The sequence below is a fragment of the Mandrillus leucophaeus genome, unplaced genomic scaffold, assembly GCF_000951045.1.
Source record: "Mandrillus leucophaeus isolate KB7577 unplaced genomic scaffold, Mleu.le_1.0 Scaffold262, whole genome shotgun sequence".
NCBI classification, from domain to species: Eukaryota; Metazoa; Chordata; class Mammalia; order Primates; family Cercopithecidae; genus Mandrillus; species Mandrillus leucophaeus.
In genome coordinates, this window is record NW_012102721.1 from 2775493 (window position 1) to 2797390 (window position 21898).

General features: G+C 41.4%; 1 protein-coding gene across 1 annotated transcript in view; it reads right to left on the reverse strand.

The window, feature by feature from the left end:
- The window catches only part of DSCAM (Down syndrome cell adhesion molecule), a 909566-nt gene that overhangs the window by 262181 nt on the left and 625487 nt on the right, over positions 1-21898 (reverse strand). Inside the window, exon 11 of the mRNA XM_011984189.1 lies at positions 10758-10931. Within this exon, the coding sequence (XP_011839579.1) occupies positions 10758-10931 (174 nt within the window). The remainder of the gene's footprint in view (positions 1-10757; positions 10932-21898) is intronic.

Here is a 21898-nt window from a genome sequence, read left to right on the forward strand (position 1 = left end):
AAGAATTGATGGCTAGAGTAATTAATGCAGAGAAGGCTGCCCCATTTTCTATTCCCATATGCAATGTATGAGTGTCCCAATGTCTCCACAATCTCTTCAATAATGGCTATGTTTTAAAAAATATTTTAGCCATCCTAGTGAGTGTGAAGTGATATCTCATTGTGGTTTTGATTAGTAGTTTCCTCATCACTAATGATGTTGTGCATCTTTGACCGTTGGGATATCTTCTTCAGATAAATGTCCTTCCAAATCCTTTGTCCATTTTTTAAACTGGGTTGTTTTTCCATTGTTGGGTTGTAAGAGTTCTGGATATAATTTCCCTATCAGATATGTGATTTACAAATATTTTCCCCCATTCTCCAGATTGCCCTTTCATTTTACTGATGCATGGAATGCTTCAATATTTACAGAGTCCAAATCATGTATTTTCCCTTTTGTTGCATATGCCTTTGGTGTGATAGCTAGGAAACCATTGCCTACCTCACAGACACAAAGATTTACTCCAGTATTTTCTTCTAAAGGTTCTATAGTTTTAGCTCAAATTCAGGCATACAATTTGTTTTTTGATTAATTTTTGTAAGTGGTGTGAGGAGGGACCCAACTTCATTCCCTTGTTCCAGAAAATTTATATTTCTACATTTACTCATTTAAGCCTTGTAACAGTACTCTGAGGTAATCTGAGAATTAAATATCAAAGGCACAGAGAGATTAAGTAATTTGCCCATGCTACACAGCTACTATTTGGCAGAACTAACCAAGTTTTACTTGAGTGCCCATTTTCTAAAATATCTTATCCTAAAACAAAACTGGCCTTTCAAAATATAAGGACTGGATGGGCTGTTCAACAAATTATGTTAGAACAATTAACTAACCATTTAAAGATATTGGCTCCTGCTCATAATTTGGAAAAGATATTAGTTCCTACTCATAATTTACATCACCATAAATTCCTTAAGCATGGAGAGTTAAATGACAAATATAGAATATTCATACTCTTGGGAGAGATAATTATTTTGTAAGCATGCTATAAGAAAAACCTGTTACATTTATCTACCTAAGAAATTTTAACCTGTAGATCAAACTGTAAAGAAGAATTAAATGTTTCATCCTTGTTGTAATGGCAAAGAGTCAGGATAGACTAACCTTTCCACATACAGTTATGCCTTAACGACAGGAATGTGTACTACGAGATATGTCCATTAGGCAATTTTGTCCTTGTGTGAACAACACAGAGTGCACTTACACAAACATGGGATAGCTTGCTACACACCTAGGCTATATGGTACAGCCTATTGTTCCTAGACTACAAGCCTGTACAGCATGCTACCATACCAAATAGTGCAGGCAACTGTAATACGAGGGTAAGCATTTGTATATTTAAACATATCTAAACATAGAAAAGGTACAGTAACAATATGGTATAAAAGATAAAAATGGTACACGTGTGTAGGGCACTTACTACGAATGGAGCTTGCAGAATGGGAGGTTTCTCTAAGTGAGTTAGGGAGTAAGTGGTGAGTGAATGGGAAGGTCTAGGAAATTACTACCCATTACTGCACACTTTATAAACACTGGACACTTCAGCTACCCTACATTTATAGAAAACTGTCTTTATTCAATATTAAACTTAGCTTACTGCAACATTTTACCTTATAAGCTTTTTAATTGTTTTAATGTTTGACTGTTTTGTAACAACATGTAGCTTAAAACACAAACACCTTGTATAGCTGCACGACAATATTTATTTTCTTTCTTTAAATCCTTTTTCTATAAGGTTTTTTTGTATTAAAAAGGATTTTTTTTAGCTTTTTCATTAGAAACTAAGACAGATGCACACACTAGGTTGAGCCTACACAGGTTCAGGGTCATCAGTATTACTGTCTTCCACCTCCATGCTGGCTGTCTTCAGGGCAGTATCACACATGGAGCTGTCATCTCCTATGATAACAATGCCTTCTCTGGACACCTCCTGAAGGACCTGCCTGAGCTGTTTTACAGTTAACTTTTTTTTTATAAGTAGAAGGAGTAGACTAAAATAATTATAAACAAATAGTAAATACATAAACCACAAATAGTCATTTATTATTATTATCAAGTATTTTATAGTGTATATAATGTGTGCTCTGCTTTTGTACACTGGCAGGGCAGTAGGTTTGTTATGTAAGCATCACCACAAACAAGAGAGTCATGCATTAAGTGACAATGTTAGGATGTTGTCCATTATAACATACATTAGATGGATGTTGTCCATTATAGCTCCATTATAATCTTAAGGGGCCCGTCATAGATGTGGTCCATCATTGACCAAAATGTTGTTATGCAAAACATAACTATATAACATAAAATCTGGATTGTGGGCCAGGCATGGTGGGTTATTCCTGTAATCCCAACACTTTGGGAGGCTGAGGCAGGCAGATCATTGAGGTCAGGAGTTTGAGACCAGCCTGGCCAACATGGTGAAACCACATCTCTACTAAAATACAAAAATTAGACAGGCATGGTGGTAGGTGCCTGAAGCCCAGCTACTTGGGAGGCTGAGGCAGGAAAATCACTTGAGCCCAGGAGGTGGAGGTTACAGTGAGCTGAGATGGCACCGTTGCACTCCAGCCTGGGCAACAAGAGAGAAACTCCATCTCAAAAAAAAAAAAAAAATCTGGATTGTGTGGGTCTATGTATACTGTATGTGTGCACACACAAACATATGTATGTGTACATACACACATATGTACAAATACACACATACATACATTCCAAGCAAACAGGGTCCTTGCCACTCCACAGACATAACCAACTTCTCCCTTCAGCCTTTGCCCTTGCTATTTCATTTGCCTGGAATGCTTTCTCCAAGACGTATGCACACCTTGGTTTCTTTCATCACTCTACCCCTGCCAGGCATTCTGTTATGTACCCGTCTGCATGTCTTTCTCCTCAAGGGAATATGTGCTCCATAACAGTGAACTAATACTCGGTCTTGTTCAGAGTGCACAGGATGTAGACCAATTCTTGACACTAGGGAGCGCTCAGTGAACCCTGCTGATGGGCAAATGGGCGGATCTGGCCAGGGGCAGCCAGAAGACAGGAGGAGATGTGAAGGGAGCTAAGCAGGGACCCCACAGCCAAGGACCAAGTGGTAGTGCAGATGTCTCAGCAGATGCCAGTGTGGAAGGTCACGGCTGATTGAGGGCTCAGAACATTGTGGCCACAGGGGAAGGCCATGGAACAGAAGGACCTTAAATCAACTGAAAAACATTGAAATAGCCACAATTACCCCAAAGTTTAAAAATATATATAACATTTCAGTTGCCTGGTAGAAGAGAGCCTCAGAACAGAAGGATGAAGAGGAGGAGAGGCAGGAGGAGAGGCAAGAGGAGGAGGAGGAGGAGGAGGAGGAGGAGGAGGGGAACAGTAAAGGGGAAAAATAAGATTTTTACTGGCCCCAGTAATTTTTTTAAAAGGCTGTTTATCCTTCTCCCTCACCAGGTACTGACCTCCCTGCTGTGAGCCAGCAGATGTGCCCAGGTCCAAGAGCTGCCATCCACCTTCAACTGTCCTCCCACGGAGTTGTTCTTCCCCAGCCCAAAGCATGCACTGCAAATCCCTATAGCTTCTCAACCCAGATCAAACTCCTTATTCCCCTAGAGCCATTGATTTCAGCACGATTACTGAGGGGAGCACTGTGGCCGAACTGCACTCCATGAATTGATGATGCAGCTGTCTCCTCACCTAATTAGTTTGGATGCCTCCAGCTGCAAAGGCAAAAACCCTGACCCACGCTGGCCTAGACAGCAAAGGCAATAAAGTCCCAGGTGATCTCATGTACTGCCAGACATCACGGGGTCAAGAATTAAATGAGATAAACCTCTCTTGCAGAGTCCCATATTAAGAATATGGAAACCTTCTCCAGAAACTCCTCAGAAGAAGTGTTGTTACATTTCATTGTTCAAATCCTGGTTATCGGACCATCCTGAAATCAAAGGGAGCTGCTGCCTTTGAGGAGTCCTGGCCAGGGCTCACACCCAGTGGCTTTGATGGATTCGGACTCTCCTGCTTAGGCAGGCGATGTGGCTTGCATTGGGCTTCTCTCCAACACGAGACTGCAAAAGAGTTCTGTTGTCACTGAGTGTACAGTGTCCGGGGCTGCTGGAACAAAGTTACTGCACAAACTGGGGGGCTTAAACAACAGCAATCTATTCTCACACCTTTCTGGGGGCTAAGTCCAAAATGACAGTTCCGGCAGGGCTGGAGTCCCTCTGAAGCTTCTACAGGAGACCCTTTCGTTGCCTGGCCCAGTGTCTCGTGGCCTGTGGCAGCATAACTCCAATCTCTGTCTTTGCCCAGCTATGTTTTCCATTTGTGTCTGCATCCACATTGTCCCCTTTTTATAAGGACACCGGTCACATGGGATTAGAGATCCAGCCTACTTCAGTAGAACCTCATCTTCACTAATTACACCTGCTAGGTGCAAGGACACTATTTCCAAATGTGGTCACATAAGGTACTGGAGGTTAGGAATTCAACATATAAATCTAATAGGTGGACGGGAAATAATTCAACTTTCAGCACAGAGAAAAGAGGGAAATTGAAATTGGAGCAGGGAACAAATTGCATCTGCTATAGGAACCCTCCTGTTTTACAAATTCCTTTTTCACTCCAGGCAATCTTTAGCCAGTGCAATTTCAGGCAGACTTGGGAAGTGAAATGCTTCTGTTTGGGTGGAGCTCAGGAGGCCCTACCAAGGGCGTGGCAGCTGCTGAGGGGTTTCCTTCACTAAGCGATGTCCCCTCCACCACACTTACTTTCCCTGGATTTCTCCCATTCTCTGCTTCCGCCTCCAGAAATTTATTCTCAAACAGTTCTGGGGGCCAGAAGTGCAAAATCAAAGTGCTGGCACAGCTGCAGTCCCTCTGAAGCTTCTGCGGGAGACCCTTCCTTGGAAAAATTCCCAGCAAAGTTGCAGATGTATCTGGCAACTGGAATTGAGAGGGAAGCAGGAGGGATCTGAGTGTTGCATATGCACAGGATAAATTGTTGGGGGGCTCCTGGAGGGGCCGGTGACTGTGAATTTAGGAAAATGCATAAGCTGGGTGTTCGTAAATCTGGGACGCCTCATATTCTATTTCAGGCACTAATTTGTCGTGTTTGGGAAGGACTTAAACTATAATTCAGAAATGATGATTGATACGGTTTGGATCTGTGTTCCTACCCAAATCTCCTGTTCAATTGTAATTCCAGTGTTGGAGGAGGGGTCTGCTGGGAGGTGGTTGGCTCAGCAGCCTGAGTGATGATAAGGAGCCTGGGAAACATGTAGGGTTGATTCAAGGTGGCCGAAGCTTCACCATGGGGTGCAGCTTGGGGCTGGGCTGCTTCCTCCTCCAGAGCAATACTACAGGGACTGGGATTTCCATTTAGCTAACTAGGGGTTAGGGTAAAGATCTGTGCATACTGGTGGCAGCAGGTGAGAGCAGAAAGCAAAAGACGCTGACTGGATTATCCAGGCCTAGATACGGATTCTTTTGACAGGAAAGGAGATGGGTTATTATATGTCAGGCTCCATATATCTGCCCTGGCAATGGCAGGGCTTGAGAGTGGCCTGAGGTCAAATCACAACATGGAGATCTGTCCAGAAATAGGAGAAACAGCCAAGACCCTGTGGATGGTCAGGTCAGAGCTGAGTGAGTTGGTGCTTGCACATGTATGTGTACACACACATGCACTTGCATTCTGACAGTACAGAAATCTGATGGGCATAGTGACCCACAGACCTTCCCGGATTCAGCATGGAGGAGGAAGACCACATTACCTAGGCTGGACTGGAGCCCACGGGCTAACTGTGGGAGCTTGGGGGTTCATTAGATTCCAAGAGTAACTGACTCTCCAGGGAAGCGCCTGCTCCTGTTTGATAAGCGGTGCTCTTTTGTCCTGCATGCGGGGATCAGAAAGGACCGATGCAGAGCAGCCCACAAAAGCAGAGCTGCTTGTTCACTGTGGGCCACAGGTTCATGCTGAAATCAGTGTTCCTGGAAACATGAGGCTTCAGATCGGCCAGTGGCAGAAAGTTGGGAGCAGGGAGGATGTAATTTGGGCGTCTGAGACAAACCTTAGTGATGGCTATCCATTTAAGAGATTCAGTGGTTTTTGGAGCTGTGAAAGGAAATTAAATTTTGGGACCCTAAACTGGTTTAGCCGAAGAGAAAAGTCAAGCTGGGAATTGGGTCACACAAACCTGCCTCCACCTTTTAATTCCTAAAGAAGATGGCTACAAGATGAAAAGTTACACGCTTCCCTCATATTTTGCCCACAAGGAAATTCCTGGTGAGCTGTTAAAACTTCACCATGGCAATGCAACTTGATAGTTTATCTTTACAGATGCAGTAGCCCCGCCCACCAGACACAAACGCGTAACTGAATGTTCCCCTCCCCATTTGGTCTGTGTCATGTAAAATGCACATTCCCCAGTTTTCCTCTGCCCCTTTTGTTTATGTGAAAACTGTGTGCTTCTCAGTATCTCATCCTTTCCCCTTTAAATTTGGAGCCCTCAAAATCACCTTTGGAGAAAGGAATAGACCTGTCTCCCAGGCACATCCTTAACTTTGGCAAATAAATATCCTAAAATGATTAAGACTTGTCTCGTTATTTTCCTCGATTGGCAGAGCTATTTTTTTCTTTTTTTTTTTTTTAACATAAAGGCATTCCCTGGGCCTCAAACAGTTCCTGGTTGGGGGAAGGAGCACATATGTGGTATAGTTTCTGCAGCCCCTGACTGGCCTGGAGCATAGGGCAGGATGTCATCACCAGAGGCCAAATTTGATTGCAAGCAGAGCCTACTCCCTCTGCCTTTTCTGCCAAGGCTCCTAATCGTTATCTCACATGATAATTATTTTGGGTAAAACATAAACCAGAATTGTGATGACAGTGTAGACTCACAGGCAGGAACCCCGACAGAGCTGGACAGATTTGCATGCAGTAACCTTCCATCCCACTGATTGCTTTCCAAGACAATTCCATACACGCTTGCCGGCTTTCTTCTTTGCCTGTGGCTTCCTTATGCTTGATTCAATAACAACAACAAAAAGATGTGTGTGTGTGTGTGTGTGGTGGGTGTTTATTGTTAAAATGCTTTATTTTTGGAGTGCTGTTTCTTGAAAGCAGTAAGAAAATTTCCCATACCGAAGACTCATCCGTGCTGGGTTCGCAGGATCCCACAGTATGAGTCCCCAGAAGCAGGTCCCATCAGGAGAGTCTGGGTCTTTAAATTATGTTTACAGCCAGCACCAGGCCATCCTGGGAGTCCAGACTTCCTGCAGGAGCAGCTGTCTTAATTTCCTGACGTCATCCAATTAGACAGCAAGGTCTCCCCTATTGAATTTAGAAATATTTGCAGCTCATTTTTAAAAATGACTTATAGAAAGGGGAGAATACTTAATGTGTTTATTTAGATCAGTAAACTCTCCTTTATATCTAATTTTTTTTTTTTTCAGTTTGAGATCTTCAAACACTTTACTGATTGTTCTTAAACAACCAGGGTTAGGAAAAAGACATTGGCCATTAGAGTTTCTAAAGACACCACTCCAGGGCTGAGCTTTGGCTGACTATTACACAAGGATGAAAATACCTCCCCATGGGCCATGGAGGTCCTCTTTCTTTTTCCCCTTTCCTAGCCTGTGGCCTTTTAAACTTTTTTCAGAACAACTTTCTGGAAATGCTCCTATGCATGGCACCATCAATATATTTTCTCTTTCTTTCCAACCAAAGAATCACTTACTCTAGGTATGTATTGGAATACTTATTTAGAACATCTTATATCATACAATGTGTTTTCACATGTGTTACTCTGTTTAATTTTCATCACTCTATGAAGATGGCATAGTTCTTCCTATTTACCAGGCCCAGAGAGGTAAACTAAAACAAATAGCCACGGACAGGTGCATTTAACTTATTTAAATCCACCTCTCCGTGATTAGCTTGTATCAGGTTAAGAATCTAAAATGTGGCCAACTCCATCATCTCTCTTTGAACTGTGTTCACTTTGAACGTTCTCCTCTCCCGTCTCCTCCATGTACCACAGAACATTCGAACAGAGAGTTACTCGTGCCTGGCATCTTTCAGTTTCTCGTATCTGCTTTCTCTGCCTCCTCTCCCCGGAACACCCTCTCTACCCTCAACAGTCCTGCCTTTTGAAGCCCCTTGTGTCTTTAAGACTGAACTCAGATGCTGCAGCTTTTCATTCCGTAGTTTCTTAGCCAGCTGAGGCTGCTGTAACAAAGCGCCGCACGTTGGAGGCTTCCCAACAACGGAAATGTATTCCTCACAGTTCTAAGGCCGAAAGTCTGAGATGGGGCTGCCAGCAGGGGCAGGTTCTAGCATCCTCCTCTAGGTCGCCACCTTCCTGTGTATCCTTGCATGGTAGAAACAGAGAATAGGAGGGCTCTCTGGGGCCCCTTCGATAAGGACACTAATTCCATCCCTGAGGGCTTCCCCTTTGTGACCCAATCACTTCTCAAAGGCCTCAGCTTCTAATATCATCACATTGGGGGTAAGATTTCAACATACGGACGTTGAAGGGTCACAGACATTCAGTTCATTGCACATGGTCACTGATTCTACAAACAGAAGCAAATCACACCCTCTTCCGTGCACGCTGGTGTTCTGGGCTCTGTTCTACCAATTGTGTCTTCTGCCAGACAGGAATTGGACATATACCCACCCAATTATCCCCAGAGCGCAAAAGCTCCCAGAGGGCAGGAGCCAGCTCATCTCCTTAGTCCTCCCTGATGCTGTACAACTACCACTGAGTACAGAGATCTGGAGAGAGGACATGTGGGGGCATCTTCTATTCTTGAAGCCTATTTTCCATGAAGCTTTCTTTAATTCCCCCAAGCCAACATTTCCTTAATTCCCCCATCCTCCTCTGAATGTCACAGACATGATCCATGTGACTCTTCACCCTGTATTATAATCAGTGGCTTCTATCTTCTTCCTGGTTATCTCCCCTTCCAAAACACAAAGCCTGTCACTCATGAGAGTAAGGTCCATGGTTGATTGTACTTGTATCCTTCATAGGGTTTTATATATATTAGGTCCTAGATGTGTTTATGGATTAGAAAATTATCTTATACATTTAAAATCTATTAGAATAACTGCAAAATACACCCCTTTCATTGGGGAAAGATGGACCAACTCTGGTCAACACTGCTCTTCCGATTTTAGGTCTCCATATTATTTCATCAATTTATAACTTTTAAAAATTACCATTTCAGTTCTGGATTTAAATGATACCACAATTTGCTATCAAATTCTTGCACATCATTTCCTCCAGAGCATATGATTTAAAAGTCAAAAACTAGGTGTTGAGTTTGTGCAAAATATATTCCAAAACAACCCCATTTCATAATTATAATCCATTTCACAATATAAAAGTTTAATAAATAAACACTTGGATGTTTTTATTGTTCTGTCAGAAATAGTGGACTAACTAAAATAAATTCAGTGAGTGAGGATGGATACTTGTCTGTTTAGCTAGCCTTTCACTATCATACACACACAAATACACACACTTCTGAATGTCACTTTTAAATCCCATCCTTCTAATAAATCATATGGTACAGACTTTTCCAAACTATTCACGGCAGAATTAAAGTAAAAAAAAAAGAGGAAATCTGAGGGCCAGGCATGGTGGCTCATGCCTGTAATCCCAGTGCTCTGGGAGGCCAAGAGGGAAGGATCACTCAAGGCAAGGAGTTTGAGACCAGCCTGGGCAACAAAGTGAGACCCTCATCTTTACAAAACATGTAAAAAAACAAAAACAAACAAACAAACAAAAAAACAGTTGAACTCAGTGGCATACACCAGTAATCTTAGCTACTAAGAAAGTTGAGGTAGGAGAATCCCTTGAGTTCAGGAGTTTGAGGCTGCAGTGAGCTTTGATGGCGCCACTGTACTCCAGCCTGGGCAACAGAGTGAACTTCTGCCTCAAAAAAAAAAAAAAAAAAGAAAAAAAAAGGTGAGAGGGGAGTCTGAATAAAGCCTTGTAATCAAGAAGAAATCACAGTTCATTCAAGGGAAAATTACATAAATGGGCATAAGCCATTCACTATAAACAAGATGCACCATCATTTGTTAATAAGCATGACTCAGTAAAACTGGTTCACTTTATATCCATTCCTTGGTTGCCAGTGACCAATGTATGAAAATAATTTCATTATAAAGCACTGTTTTGTATACATTGGGCCAGCAGCGCCAGCATTAAGCCCAGTCCTAGACATTTCTGTTGTGTAGTTGTTTACTAGTCACTTGATTTTAAAATGGTCCTTAAAAGGAAATCCATGGACAAGCCAGCTTGCAAACAACAAAATGCATGACAAAAGGCTTTGTAAAGAGCACATCTGAGACCATGTATTGGGTTTTTCTACAGGAAAATCAACAGGGTAGCAATGTGGGTGTTAAAGGCAAAGACCTACTCATCTGCTAGGTTGCCCAGAGCCCATACCAATGGCTGTGAGAACCAAAGGGAGAGAAGAATGTGGCTCATGTTCCACACACAAGGGGCCCTGGGCACGCTGTCAACAATTGGCTGGACGTTTACCATCTTCTTCAATCATGTTTCCAGAACAACAAAACTTTAAACCCAGATATATCACACCAGTGGGTCTCCTTTTGTGTTGATTTTAAACAGGTATGCATGGAGACAATTGAAAATGGCAGCCCCCAGAGACCTATGCATTTAAACTAGGTAAAATGAAGCATTTCTTCTCTCTTACTTTTAACCGTGAGGTACATGGACTTGCTGACGTCTGCGCCCACATCGTTGCTGACCTTGCAGAGGTAGTAGCCACTGTCTTCCTCCACGACATGCTTGATCAGCAACGACCCATTGCTGAGAACTTGGATTCGGCCATTTAGGGCAATTGGCTGGAACTGGGGAACCCCAGCACCTGAGACAGAAAAAGAAAGAGGAGCAATGATGCAAACGTGAGTACGTATGGGAAGACAATGAGTTCAAGTACGCCCAGATTCATAAAGAGAAGCACCAGACACTTCACACAGATCCCATAAGGCAGTCACGGGATACACCAGGTTCTTCTTTCTTTCCTCCAATATTAAAATTCTTGTTTAGAGAGAAAAGCATTTATTTGAAATGACAGTATTTCAGACTCTGAGATAAAAAACTAACAGAACTTACAGATAGTTTCTACATAAAAAGCCAAATTTGATGAGTGTTAAGTAGCTGATAAATTATTCAAAGAAATCACAGTAGAACAACCACAGAAGCAGACAACTCTCATGGTGCTAAATAAATTCCTTGTGTTCCTAGGGACTTAATATGAATGTAAACAAGGAGTGCTCCAGGGACATGGCATTTGAAGTCTTTGCTCACTGCACATGTCTGAGGCTACAAAGAGAATAGGAATATTGCAGGTTTTTCTTTAAGGGTGGTTATATTCTGGTCTAGAAACACAATACACTGTTAATATCATTTAATGTTATTTAAATAAATACATCGGATTAGTGCAGTAAGAGAGCACAGAATTAAAACGCCACTCTCCTCAGAGGGTTTCCATGCAAGGAGGAAATGGCACGGATATGATATGCTGTTATAATGACTGTAATATGATTCATATGAAGGATTCATATACAACTATGTAAAAAAAAAAAAGGATTTTAGCAATAATGAAACAGACTATGAAGGTTCTAGAAGAGTTCTGGGAAGATGGTGATTCGGATGAACGTGCCATGCTGCCTGCTTCTGGCCTGGAGGAGTTGGGTGGGATGGAAGAATGGGATTCAGGCCCTGAAAGATTCTCCCAGGGCATTTTTCTTCTCTGGCCTGAGTGTCTGGGGACTTGAGGGGAAAGCTCCGGGGTGAGGATCTTCCTGGAGGAAGCTCAACATTTGGGCCAAGGATGTGTTCTAGAGAGAAGCTGCTAACTCCCTGGCCCAAGAACCTACATGGGAGCTGAACAGGTCAGCCATCTCCATAGGCCTTAAGCAGGAAACTTCAGAATTTGCATCTGAGGACAGGAGAAGGGAAGATACTTTCTCCTGCTGTCTCCACACCCTAATGACAGCGTGTATATTGGTCTCACTTGAGCTCACAATGGCAGAGACTGTGGCTGTGCCTTCCTTTCGCATGTTTCTGGTTTAGATTTCTCAGCAACTGGTCTCTAGCCCCACTGAAGAGATGAGAGAAACTGATAATGTTCCTAAGGGGACCTTTCACACTGAATAAGGAGATCAAGTAGAATCCCTGCAACAGGTGGTTCCCATCAAAATTGAACTGCTAGAGGGGACATACGACAACCTGAAATTTTTTTTTTTTTTGAGATGGAGGCTTGCTCTCTCACCCAGGCTGGAGTGCAGTGGCACAATCTTAGCTCACTGCAACCTCCACCTCCTGGGTTCAAGGGACTCTCCTGCTAATCCCAGCTACTTGAGAGGCTGAGGCAGAGAACTGCTTGAGCTTGAACCTGGGAGGCAGAGGATGCAGTGAGCCAAGATCGTGCCACTGCACTCCAGCCTGGGCAACAGAGCGAGACTCCGTCTCAAAAAAAGAAAAATGAAATTACATGAATGTAGATTGATAAGAATATCAATTTTACTGACAGATAACATTATTTTCTACATAATAAAAAAGTGTAAACAAAAAAGTTGCTATGAGTTTAGCAAAGTCATGGGACACAACATCGATATACAAAAATTAATGTCAATTTCATTTACGTATAATAGTAACAACCAATTGGGAATAAAAATTAAAAAGAAAATATATTGGCAAAAAACATGAAATATTTAGAATAAATTTAACAAAATATGTGCAAGACCAACCCACTGAAAATTGTGAAAGTCGTTGAGAACCAAATAAGACCTAAATAATTAGAGAGTTATACCATGTTCATCAATAAAAATGCTTAACATTTTCAGAAAGAGGTTGGTAATCTTTTTCTGTGAAGGCCAGAGAGTAAATATTTTAAACTCAGCAGGTCATACAGTCTCTATCGCAAGTACTCATCTCTGCCACTGAATCATGAAAGTAGCCATAGAAAATACAGAAACAAAATAGCATGATTGTGCTTCACAACAACTTATTGGCAGGCCATGATAGCTCACACCTGTAATCCCAGCACTCTGGGAGACCAGAGTGGGGGCATGGCTTGAGATTAGGAGTTTGAGACCAGCCAGAGTCATGGGGTGAGACCCCATTTCTATAAAAAATTTTAAAAATTAGCTGGACATGTTAGGTCATGCCTGTAGTCTCAGCTACTCCCAATGCACTGGGAGGCTGAGGTGGGTTTGAGGTTACAGTGAGCTCCACTGTACTCTATCTAGCCTGGGTGACAGTGAGACTTTGTCTCTAAAACAAGTGGAGAAGGAAGAGGAAGAGGAAAGGGAGGAGAAGGAGGAAGGGAAGGAGGAAGAGAAGAAGGAGTCTTCAAAAATACTGAATCTGAGAAGAATTGATCTTTGTCCTAGCATATAGTGATAAATGTTGGTGATCATTATGAGGAAATAAGATAGTCTAAAATACTTACTTACAAAAGCAAAAACAGGTTGTGGGCCGAATTTGAATTGTGGCCCACAGTTTTCTGATATCTGATTTAAAGGTAATTGAGAGAAATGTAAATATAGGATAATTGTACATTTAGAAGGTGGAGCATCTACTAACAAAACTCACATGTTTGCATTAGTTCTTTATTACATACATAAAATATGAATTTTCATAAAATGGTTATAAGTAGAAAATGTTCTTAAAATTCTTCTTTTCATAAGGAATTCAAAGTCAGGGACAAAAACATTTTTAAAACATAACAGTATTTTATTATCTCTTCAATATGTTGCTTTCATCACTTGAGCTAATGAATATTTTATAAAGTGAGACTAAAAGGACAACCGTTTTTATCCCTAAATCTGCTCCCTCCTTGGAAATAAATTACCAAATGTACAAAATTCAGAATTATACCAGCAACTTGTATAATATAATTTAAAACTTAATTCATGTGAGACATTTACACGGCAAAGAAATATGAAAAAAAGCTCATCATCACTGGTCATTAGAGAAATGCAAATCAAAACTAGAATGAGATACCATCTCATGCCGGTTATAATGGTGATCATCAAAAAGTGAGGAAACAATAGATGCTGGAAAGGATGTGGAGAAATAGGAACGCTTTCACACTGTTAGTGGGAGTGTAAATTAGTTCGACCATTGTGGAAGACAATGGGGCGATTCCTCAAGGATCTAGAACCAGGAATACCATTTGACCCAGCAATCCCATTACTGGGTATATACCCAAAGGATTATAAATCATTTTACTATAAAGACACATGCACATGTATGTTTATTGCTGCACTATTTAGAATAGCAAAGACTTGGAACCAACCCAAATGCCCATCAATGACAAACTGGATAAAGAAAATGCGGCACATATATACCATGGAATACTATACAGCCATAAAATAGAATGAGTTCATGTCCTTTGCAGGGATATGGATGAAGCTGGAAACCATCAATCTCAGCAAACTAACACAGGAACAGAAAACCAAACACTGCATGTTCTCACTCCTAAGTGGGTGTTGAACAATGAGAACACATGGACACAGGGAAGGGAACATCACATATTGGGCTCTGTGAGGGAGTGGGGCAAAGGGAGGGAGAGCATTAGGACAAATACCTAATGTATCCAGGGCTTAAAACCTACATGACAGGTTGATGGGTACAGCAAACCACCATGGCACATGTAACAAACCTGCACGTTCTGCACATGTATCCCAGAACTTAAAGTATAATAATTAAAAAAAAAAAAAAAAAACTTAATTCATATGAAAGTTCACAGAAGATTTTGGTGCCTTTTTTTTTTTTTTTTTTTTTAAGACAGGGTCTTGCTCTATTGCCCAGGCTGGAGGGCAGTGATAGCATCATAGCTCACTGTGACCTCAAACTCCTGGGTTCAAGCAATCTTCCCACCTCAGCTTCCCAAGTAGCTGGGACTACAATACAGGCAGACATCACCACACCCTGCTAAGCTTTTAAAATTTTTTTGTAAAGATGGGGTCTTGCTATGTTGCTCAGACTGTCTGAAACTCTTGGCCACAATCGATCCTTCCACTTTAGCCTCCCAAAGTGTTGGGATAACAGGCATGAGCCATTGTGCTTGGCCTCAAATGCTTGAGAAAAAATAAATACATCAGTATATGACTGGTTGATTTTGAAAAATAATTAACGAAAGCTATTTAGTAGTTTACTTATTGAGACTTAAAGCATGAGAATTTTGGATTAGGGAATCTGATTTTTTTTTTTGTCAAAAATTCAAAGAGTAAAAAAGTAAATGGCTTCGGAGGGATTATGGACTTTCTAATATTTTCTCAACATAAAATAATGTATCTTTTGTTTTTATGCAAATTGATTTTATTGATTACTGAGCACCTGTACTGTGACAGATACTGGGTGAGGATCTATGGCTAAAAAGATCAATGGAAAGATCTTTTTCTCCCTCCTTTCTCCCTCCCCTTCAGTCCTAACTCTGGGGAATTCCAGCTGCCATGTTGTGAGCTGCTCCGTGGAGAGGCTCCCATGGGAAGGAACTGGGGGTGGTCGGAAACTAAAGCGTATCAACCATCACAGGAGTGAGCTTGGGACAAGATCCTCCCACAGCTAAGCTCTGAAATGACTGCATCCCAGCCAATCCCTTGGCTTCAGTGCTGGGGAGACCAGGAACCAGAGGTCTCAGCTAAGCCACACATGCATTCCAGACCTACAGAAATGGGAAGCTATTAAATGTGTATCATCTTAAGCCACTAAATTGGGATAATTTGTTACACAGTCATAGATTCCTAACATATATGTAAAATTAGGTAAGTTACATAACATTTCAGCTTCTTAACTTGTAAAATGGAAATAATAATAGAATCTTCATCGTAGGATGGTAGAAGGACTAAAGTTCTTGAACCATGTATTGGTAAGGCTCGTAGTAAACAAACAACTTTGTGCTTTTTAACATTTCGTTTTTAATTATTTAATAATTTTAAGATTATATGGCTCTCTGTCCCATTCCACAAGAATAGGGACCATGTTGCAGTGAATGTCTCCATTCATCAATCAGTCCATCAGTAGAGAGAAATATATAGTGGTAGGCAATCTGTATGCCTAACTCAGGGAGAAGAATTTTGGACCAAAGGTGATGCATCTTCAAATCTTAAAATATATTGCCGTATTTACAATAAACTGCCTTAAAACATTACATATGTATGTACTGTTATCTCATTCAGTGCTAGCTGAGGGTTAATTTTTTCCTCAAACATGTATGCTATTAATCTTTTAAATCTTCATCAATACTATACATCACTATTTCAATTTGCACATTTTGACATATTTTTTGTATTTTTTTGTTTTTCTTTATAGATAATTTTGAACATCATGAATGTATTGGTCATCTGTATTTTTCTTTGGTAAACAGCCTATTTATATCCCTTACCCATTTTTCTACTGAGCTTTTGTCTTCTTCTTCATTTTCCAAAGCACGTTAGGTTATAAGGAAGTGTTTCTATGTAATTATTTTACAAAACTCTTTTTTTGTTCTTGTTGTTTTAATCACAATAGGATGTTGAATATTATTAGCTACCTTTTAATCATATATTGAGATAATTATATGCTTTTTTCTCCTGTAAAATTACACTGCATTTTTTAAGAATTTGGTTTTTATAAATTATCAAATTACTTCTTGTAGATATTGTGTTCATTAGTGTAAGGATAATAGATTTATTGGAAGTCAAAATTAAGGAAAAAGCCTTCAACTTCTATTTAAGTGCTTAAATTTGTAACACACTTTGAAAATCAGTAAAGGCTACTGATGTCTTTCTCAAAGTTGACTGTAAATTGAGAGTAGATGCAGTCCAATACACACAATCTGAAAATTCAACCAAATATAGGATTGAAAAAATATAACCATAAGATAGGTAATCTAAAAATTTCAAATTATATAAAACTGTATTTAAGAAACCGAAAATCAAACAAAGTGCTGGTATGGTTTGAAAAATTTACATGAATATCTATGTCAACAACACATTTTTTTCCTTTTCTTAAATAATTTTCACCTGAAAAATGCTTGTAATAGTTGAAACATTTATATTAAAGAATCACAACAAAATTAACTACAATGCTAAGTTGTCTCAATTAAATAGCAGAAAAGGATGATCTGTTAATTCTTAGCTAGACTGAGGTAAGCCTCTTTATTACTAAAAGGTCCTAAAGAAGGCAGAAATAAAGTCTCAAATGCATTTAAGAAAACATTAAATCTTTTCTTCATCAGAAAAATGAACCTAAGTTGAAGGGTTATTGCATCTAAAGATCTAATTGTGGTTACTAAACGGAATAATAGTGAACACACTGCCAACCAATTCATCTACTATGAGGACTACAGTTCCAAGGGTTAGTGTTTGTTTAATTTGAGGGAAGTGGACTTTGCCAGGGTTTGACAGAATAACCTATCAGTCATTTACTTCAGATTCATCTTTATTCTAAAGAGTAAAATTTAACCCACTGCATCAATATGTAAAATCCTGTAATCTTCTTAGGACAAGGTAAGCACTTTAGGTAATTAGCTAGAAGATACAATGCAGCAACCAGCAGTCATTAATTAAAACACTGTCAATTTTCTGTGACTAGCAGGGGTCAAGTGGGGACAATTTCAATGCTCTGTTACATGAAAATAAAATGCTAAAGCAATATATGTAAGGCACATGCTGAATTGCTAGTTACATTAACAGTGGGTCACCTTTCTTATTTAATTGCAAAGGTATGCCTAGCTGTGTTCCCAGGGACTGATGCTATGGGGACAGTGGAAAAAGATTGGCTGATTGTCACCGAATGAGCTCAATTTGAAGGCAGCAGCAAATAAGAAAATTGTTTCATTTTTTAAAAAATTTTATTTCACTGTTAGGTCTTTGCTGGTCTGTAGAGAAGGCACTTGGCTAAAAGCCAAAAGGGTTGGGTTCTCATGCTCTCTAAAACTACCTGTGCCTTAAAGCAAGTGACTTTTCTCTGCATCCTTAATTTCATCATATATGAATGAGGAGAATAATCCCTTTACATATGATGTAGGATTGTTGTGCACATAAAGCAAAACAAGATTGTAAGAATGTGGGTATAAACGCCTGCATAAAAGGACCATGAGAGCTTGGTCAATTAGCTCATCCAGAGAGGTCCCCTTAGGACTCTTCAGTCGCAGGACCTAAAGGAGGTCTCTTTAGGCTCTATGATTTGCACACCAATGATCAGGCTGTAAGCTGTTCTTTCTTCTCACCAAGGAGTCAAACACAATCCCTTTCATCCTTATGGAGAGAGTGGTGTTTTCCTCAAGAATGAATTTGTTTTTCTCCTTTAGGAAGGGGGGCTTCCTTCTCTGAGAAGAGTTGGGGGATTGTAGGAAGTCATTGGGTAAAAAGATAGAGGTCGCAATGGAAAGAGAAGAGAAAAAGCAAGAATAGCAACAGCAGCTGCACCTAAATAAGGTTTAGCGGCTGAAATACAATGCTTATTCAGTGGAGGAGTGCTGAAGAGTTCCGTTACAAAGAAGAATCCAGAAGTGAACAGAGGCACAGTCCTGAGACACTACTGGCTTGTTTTCAGGCGGGAGAGATGTTCCCAATCCCTGAGAAAGAAGCTTCCACAACCGTGCAGGTAATATTTATGTCACTGAAAGTTTGTGTCAGATGGTGTATGCTGATCTTTAGAACTACCACTTTCCCTCTCATCTCTACCCTAAATTGCAGGGTTTGAAAGCCTGAAGACTACATTCCCTGGCTCCTTTGTTACTAGATTCCGGTTTACATTTTACCAGTGAGAGGCACTTAAAAACAATTTGGAAGGTGCAAGGGTGGAAAAGCCATTATTTTGCTTTAGAAGCAGCAAATTGATACATGGGTCAACCCCAAACATTAGGTTTATGGCTGCCTGTGGGATAACTTCTACAAATCACTGCTTGAGCACTAGAGGCAGCTGTTAGCAGTGATGGGAGGAGCATCTCATAGTTCCTACACTGCTCAAGTGCTTAAAGGGCCAGTCAGTTTGTCCAATGATTCAACAGATTTTGCACGCCTCTAATTCCCGTTATTAAATCCCTTCTTGATAACACACCACACCCTAACTGAGAAACCATCCAGGTTACTTCTTTTGTAAATGTGCACATAATTGTGTCCACTGTGCGATCCAGTTATCTTTCTTTAATGCCTTCATTTCTATGTTGAGGCTATCTGCTGAAAACAATGGAAATGTCATGGTCTAGATTAGTGCGTAATCAGGATTTGTTACAACTTGCTAGTCCACTAGCACTTCAATGTCTAATTCTGTAACTAATAAGGAATTATGTAACTGATATGCAAGAATCCTTTTTTATCAGCCAGATGAAACACTGACCCTTCATTCACTTATCAGAAAACTGAGCTGTGAACTGAACAGGATTCAGCACTTGTCAAGGGGTCATGTGATATTGGAGGTGGTTGAGGTAGCTCAATTATGCAGATGCCACCAGGGCTTTGCCTTGCTCCTGGGAGGAGCCCTGCAGCTGTGTCTACCATTCAAGGTCTCCAGCCACCATTTCCCTGGAGCAAGAGCTCCCTGAGCATTTGTCCTCACTATGGCTGCCTATACCCAGAAGAAGGCTTCTAGAAAGTTTCCTGGGATATAAATAAGGAAGAAAGATGGAGGAGTGCTGAAAAAATAAAGGAAGAGCAAGATGGGCCTTGGGGTTGACAGTCTGGTGGCTCCACCAAGACTTAGGGGAATTACACTTCCTTAGGTGAGGACCCTGCAGAGGTCCTGCAGCAGCTCCCGGCGCCACTGAGATGCTGATTAGGGTAGCACAGAGGGAGGCAGAAGGTTTCCTGCTCTGCTAGGTGTTTCCCTACCATCAAAGGAAGAAAATGAAACAATACGTGGAACACTCACCTTCTCTGTTCAGCTTACAACCCGTTTTTAAAACTCATTATTTCTTTGTGAGGCCCCTTGTCTCTTCTTGGGGAACACACAAGCAGAGCTCCTTTTGTTGTGCATGAGGGATCCACACTGGAGTTTGAACTTGGCTTTATTTTTACCATGTGTGCCATAGAAAGATATTGCCTCCTTCTCCTTTTTAGATTATTTGAATTATTTCCCCATATTAATTGAATATATGCATCTTACCACATAATTGGAAATAGGGTGCACTAGGTGAGAGCTGGGACCTGATAGTCTGGATCAGAGGAATGCACTGGTGTAGAACAGGCAGTCACTGCTGTTCCAGGAAACCAAGGACATGGAAGAGGTCAAAACCATGGATGTGGAGGCTTGGGGTGCTCTAAACAGTACAGAGCAGGACAAATGGTGAGTCTAGGAGTGGGCATGGTGAGAGCACTGAATGGTCTGCAGATGCACAGGCATGGGTGGGACAGTGGGAGGGCAGCAGCCTCCACCAGGTCAGGCTTGTGGTCAGAAGTTTTATTCTGCTGATCCACACTAAGAGGATTAACATAGGGTCAGGATTATAGGGACTGGTCCCAAGGAGATGAACAAGACAAGGGTCAGAGACAATGCAGAGACCCAATTTCCCAGAACAGGAATGCAAAAGAGACATTTGTCTGAGCAAAGCCTGTGGAACTGGCATTCAAGGTCAGAGTGAGTGGCAGCAAGGGCAAAAAAAGAATGAGACGAAGCACCTTGGACACTGAACCCAGGGGCACTCAGGCACAAGGGTGGGGCAGAGTGAAACATGCAAGGGTATATAGAGTAGGGCAAATGGACCAGAACTTGGGGAGGAGCCTTGGAGGACCTAAGAACCCAGTAGCATCCCAACTGGGCTCTATGAACATAGCCCCCCCAACGAGCTATTTTAATATAAATCCCCTGCTCTCCCAGAGGAAAAACAAAAGAGAATTTTATTTAAGAAAATTTCTGTCTCTTGATAATTTTCTCCTTTCGAGACTTATCTTTGGAATGTGTGATCTCCAGTGTGTTCCACAGTGTCATCTGCAGTGTGATCCACAGTGTAATCCACAGTGTGATCTGCAGTGTGATCCTCAGTGTAATCCACAGTGTGATCTGCAGGTGATCCTCAGTGTAATCCACAGTGTGATCTGCAGTGTGATCCTCAGTGTAATCCACAGTGTGATCTGCAGGTGATCCTCAGTGTAATTCACAGTGTGATTTGCAGGTGATCCTCAGTGTAATCCACAGTGTCATCTGCAGTGTGATCCTCAGTGTACTCCACAGTGTGATCTGCAGTGTGATCCGCAGTGTGATCAGCAGGTAATCTGCAGTGTGATCCACAGTGTGACCTGCAGTGTGATCTGCAGTGTGGTCCATGGTGTGATCTGCAGGTGATCCGCAGTGTGACCTGCAGTGCGATCTGCTGTATGATCTGAAGGTATATGCAGTCAGATCTGCAGCATGATTCACAGTGTGATCCACAGGTAATCTGCAGTATCATCCTCAGTGTGATCTGCAGTGTGACCTGCAGTGTGATCCACAGTGTGATCCGCAGTGTGATCTACAGTGTGTCCTGAAGGTATCTGCAGTGAGATCTGCAGTCTGGTCTGCAGTGTCATCCACAGTGCGATCTACGGTGTGATCTGCAGTGTGACCTGAAGGTATCTGCAGTGAGATCTGCAGTCTGGTCTGCAGTATGATCTGCAGTGTCATCCACAGTGTGATCTACGGTGTGATCTGCAGTGTGATCTGAAGGTATCTGCAGTGAGATATGTAGTCTGGTCTGCAGTGTGATCTGCAGTCTGATCTGCAGTGTGATCCACAGTGTGATCTGCAGTGTCATCCACAGTGTGATCCATGGTGTGATCTGCAATGTGATCCACAGTGTGATCTTCAGGTGATCCACAGGTGATCTGCAGTGTGATCTGCGGTGTGATCCGCAGTGTGATC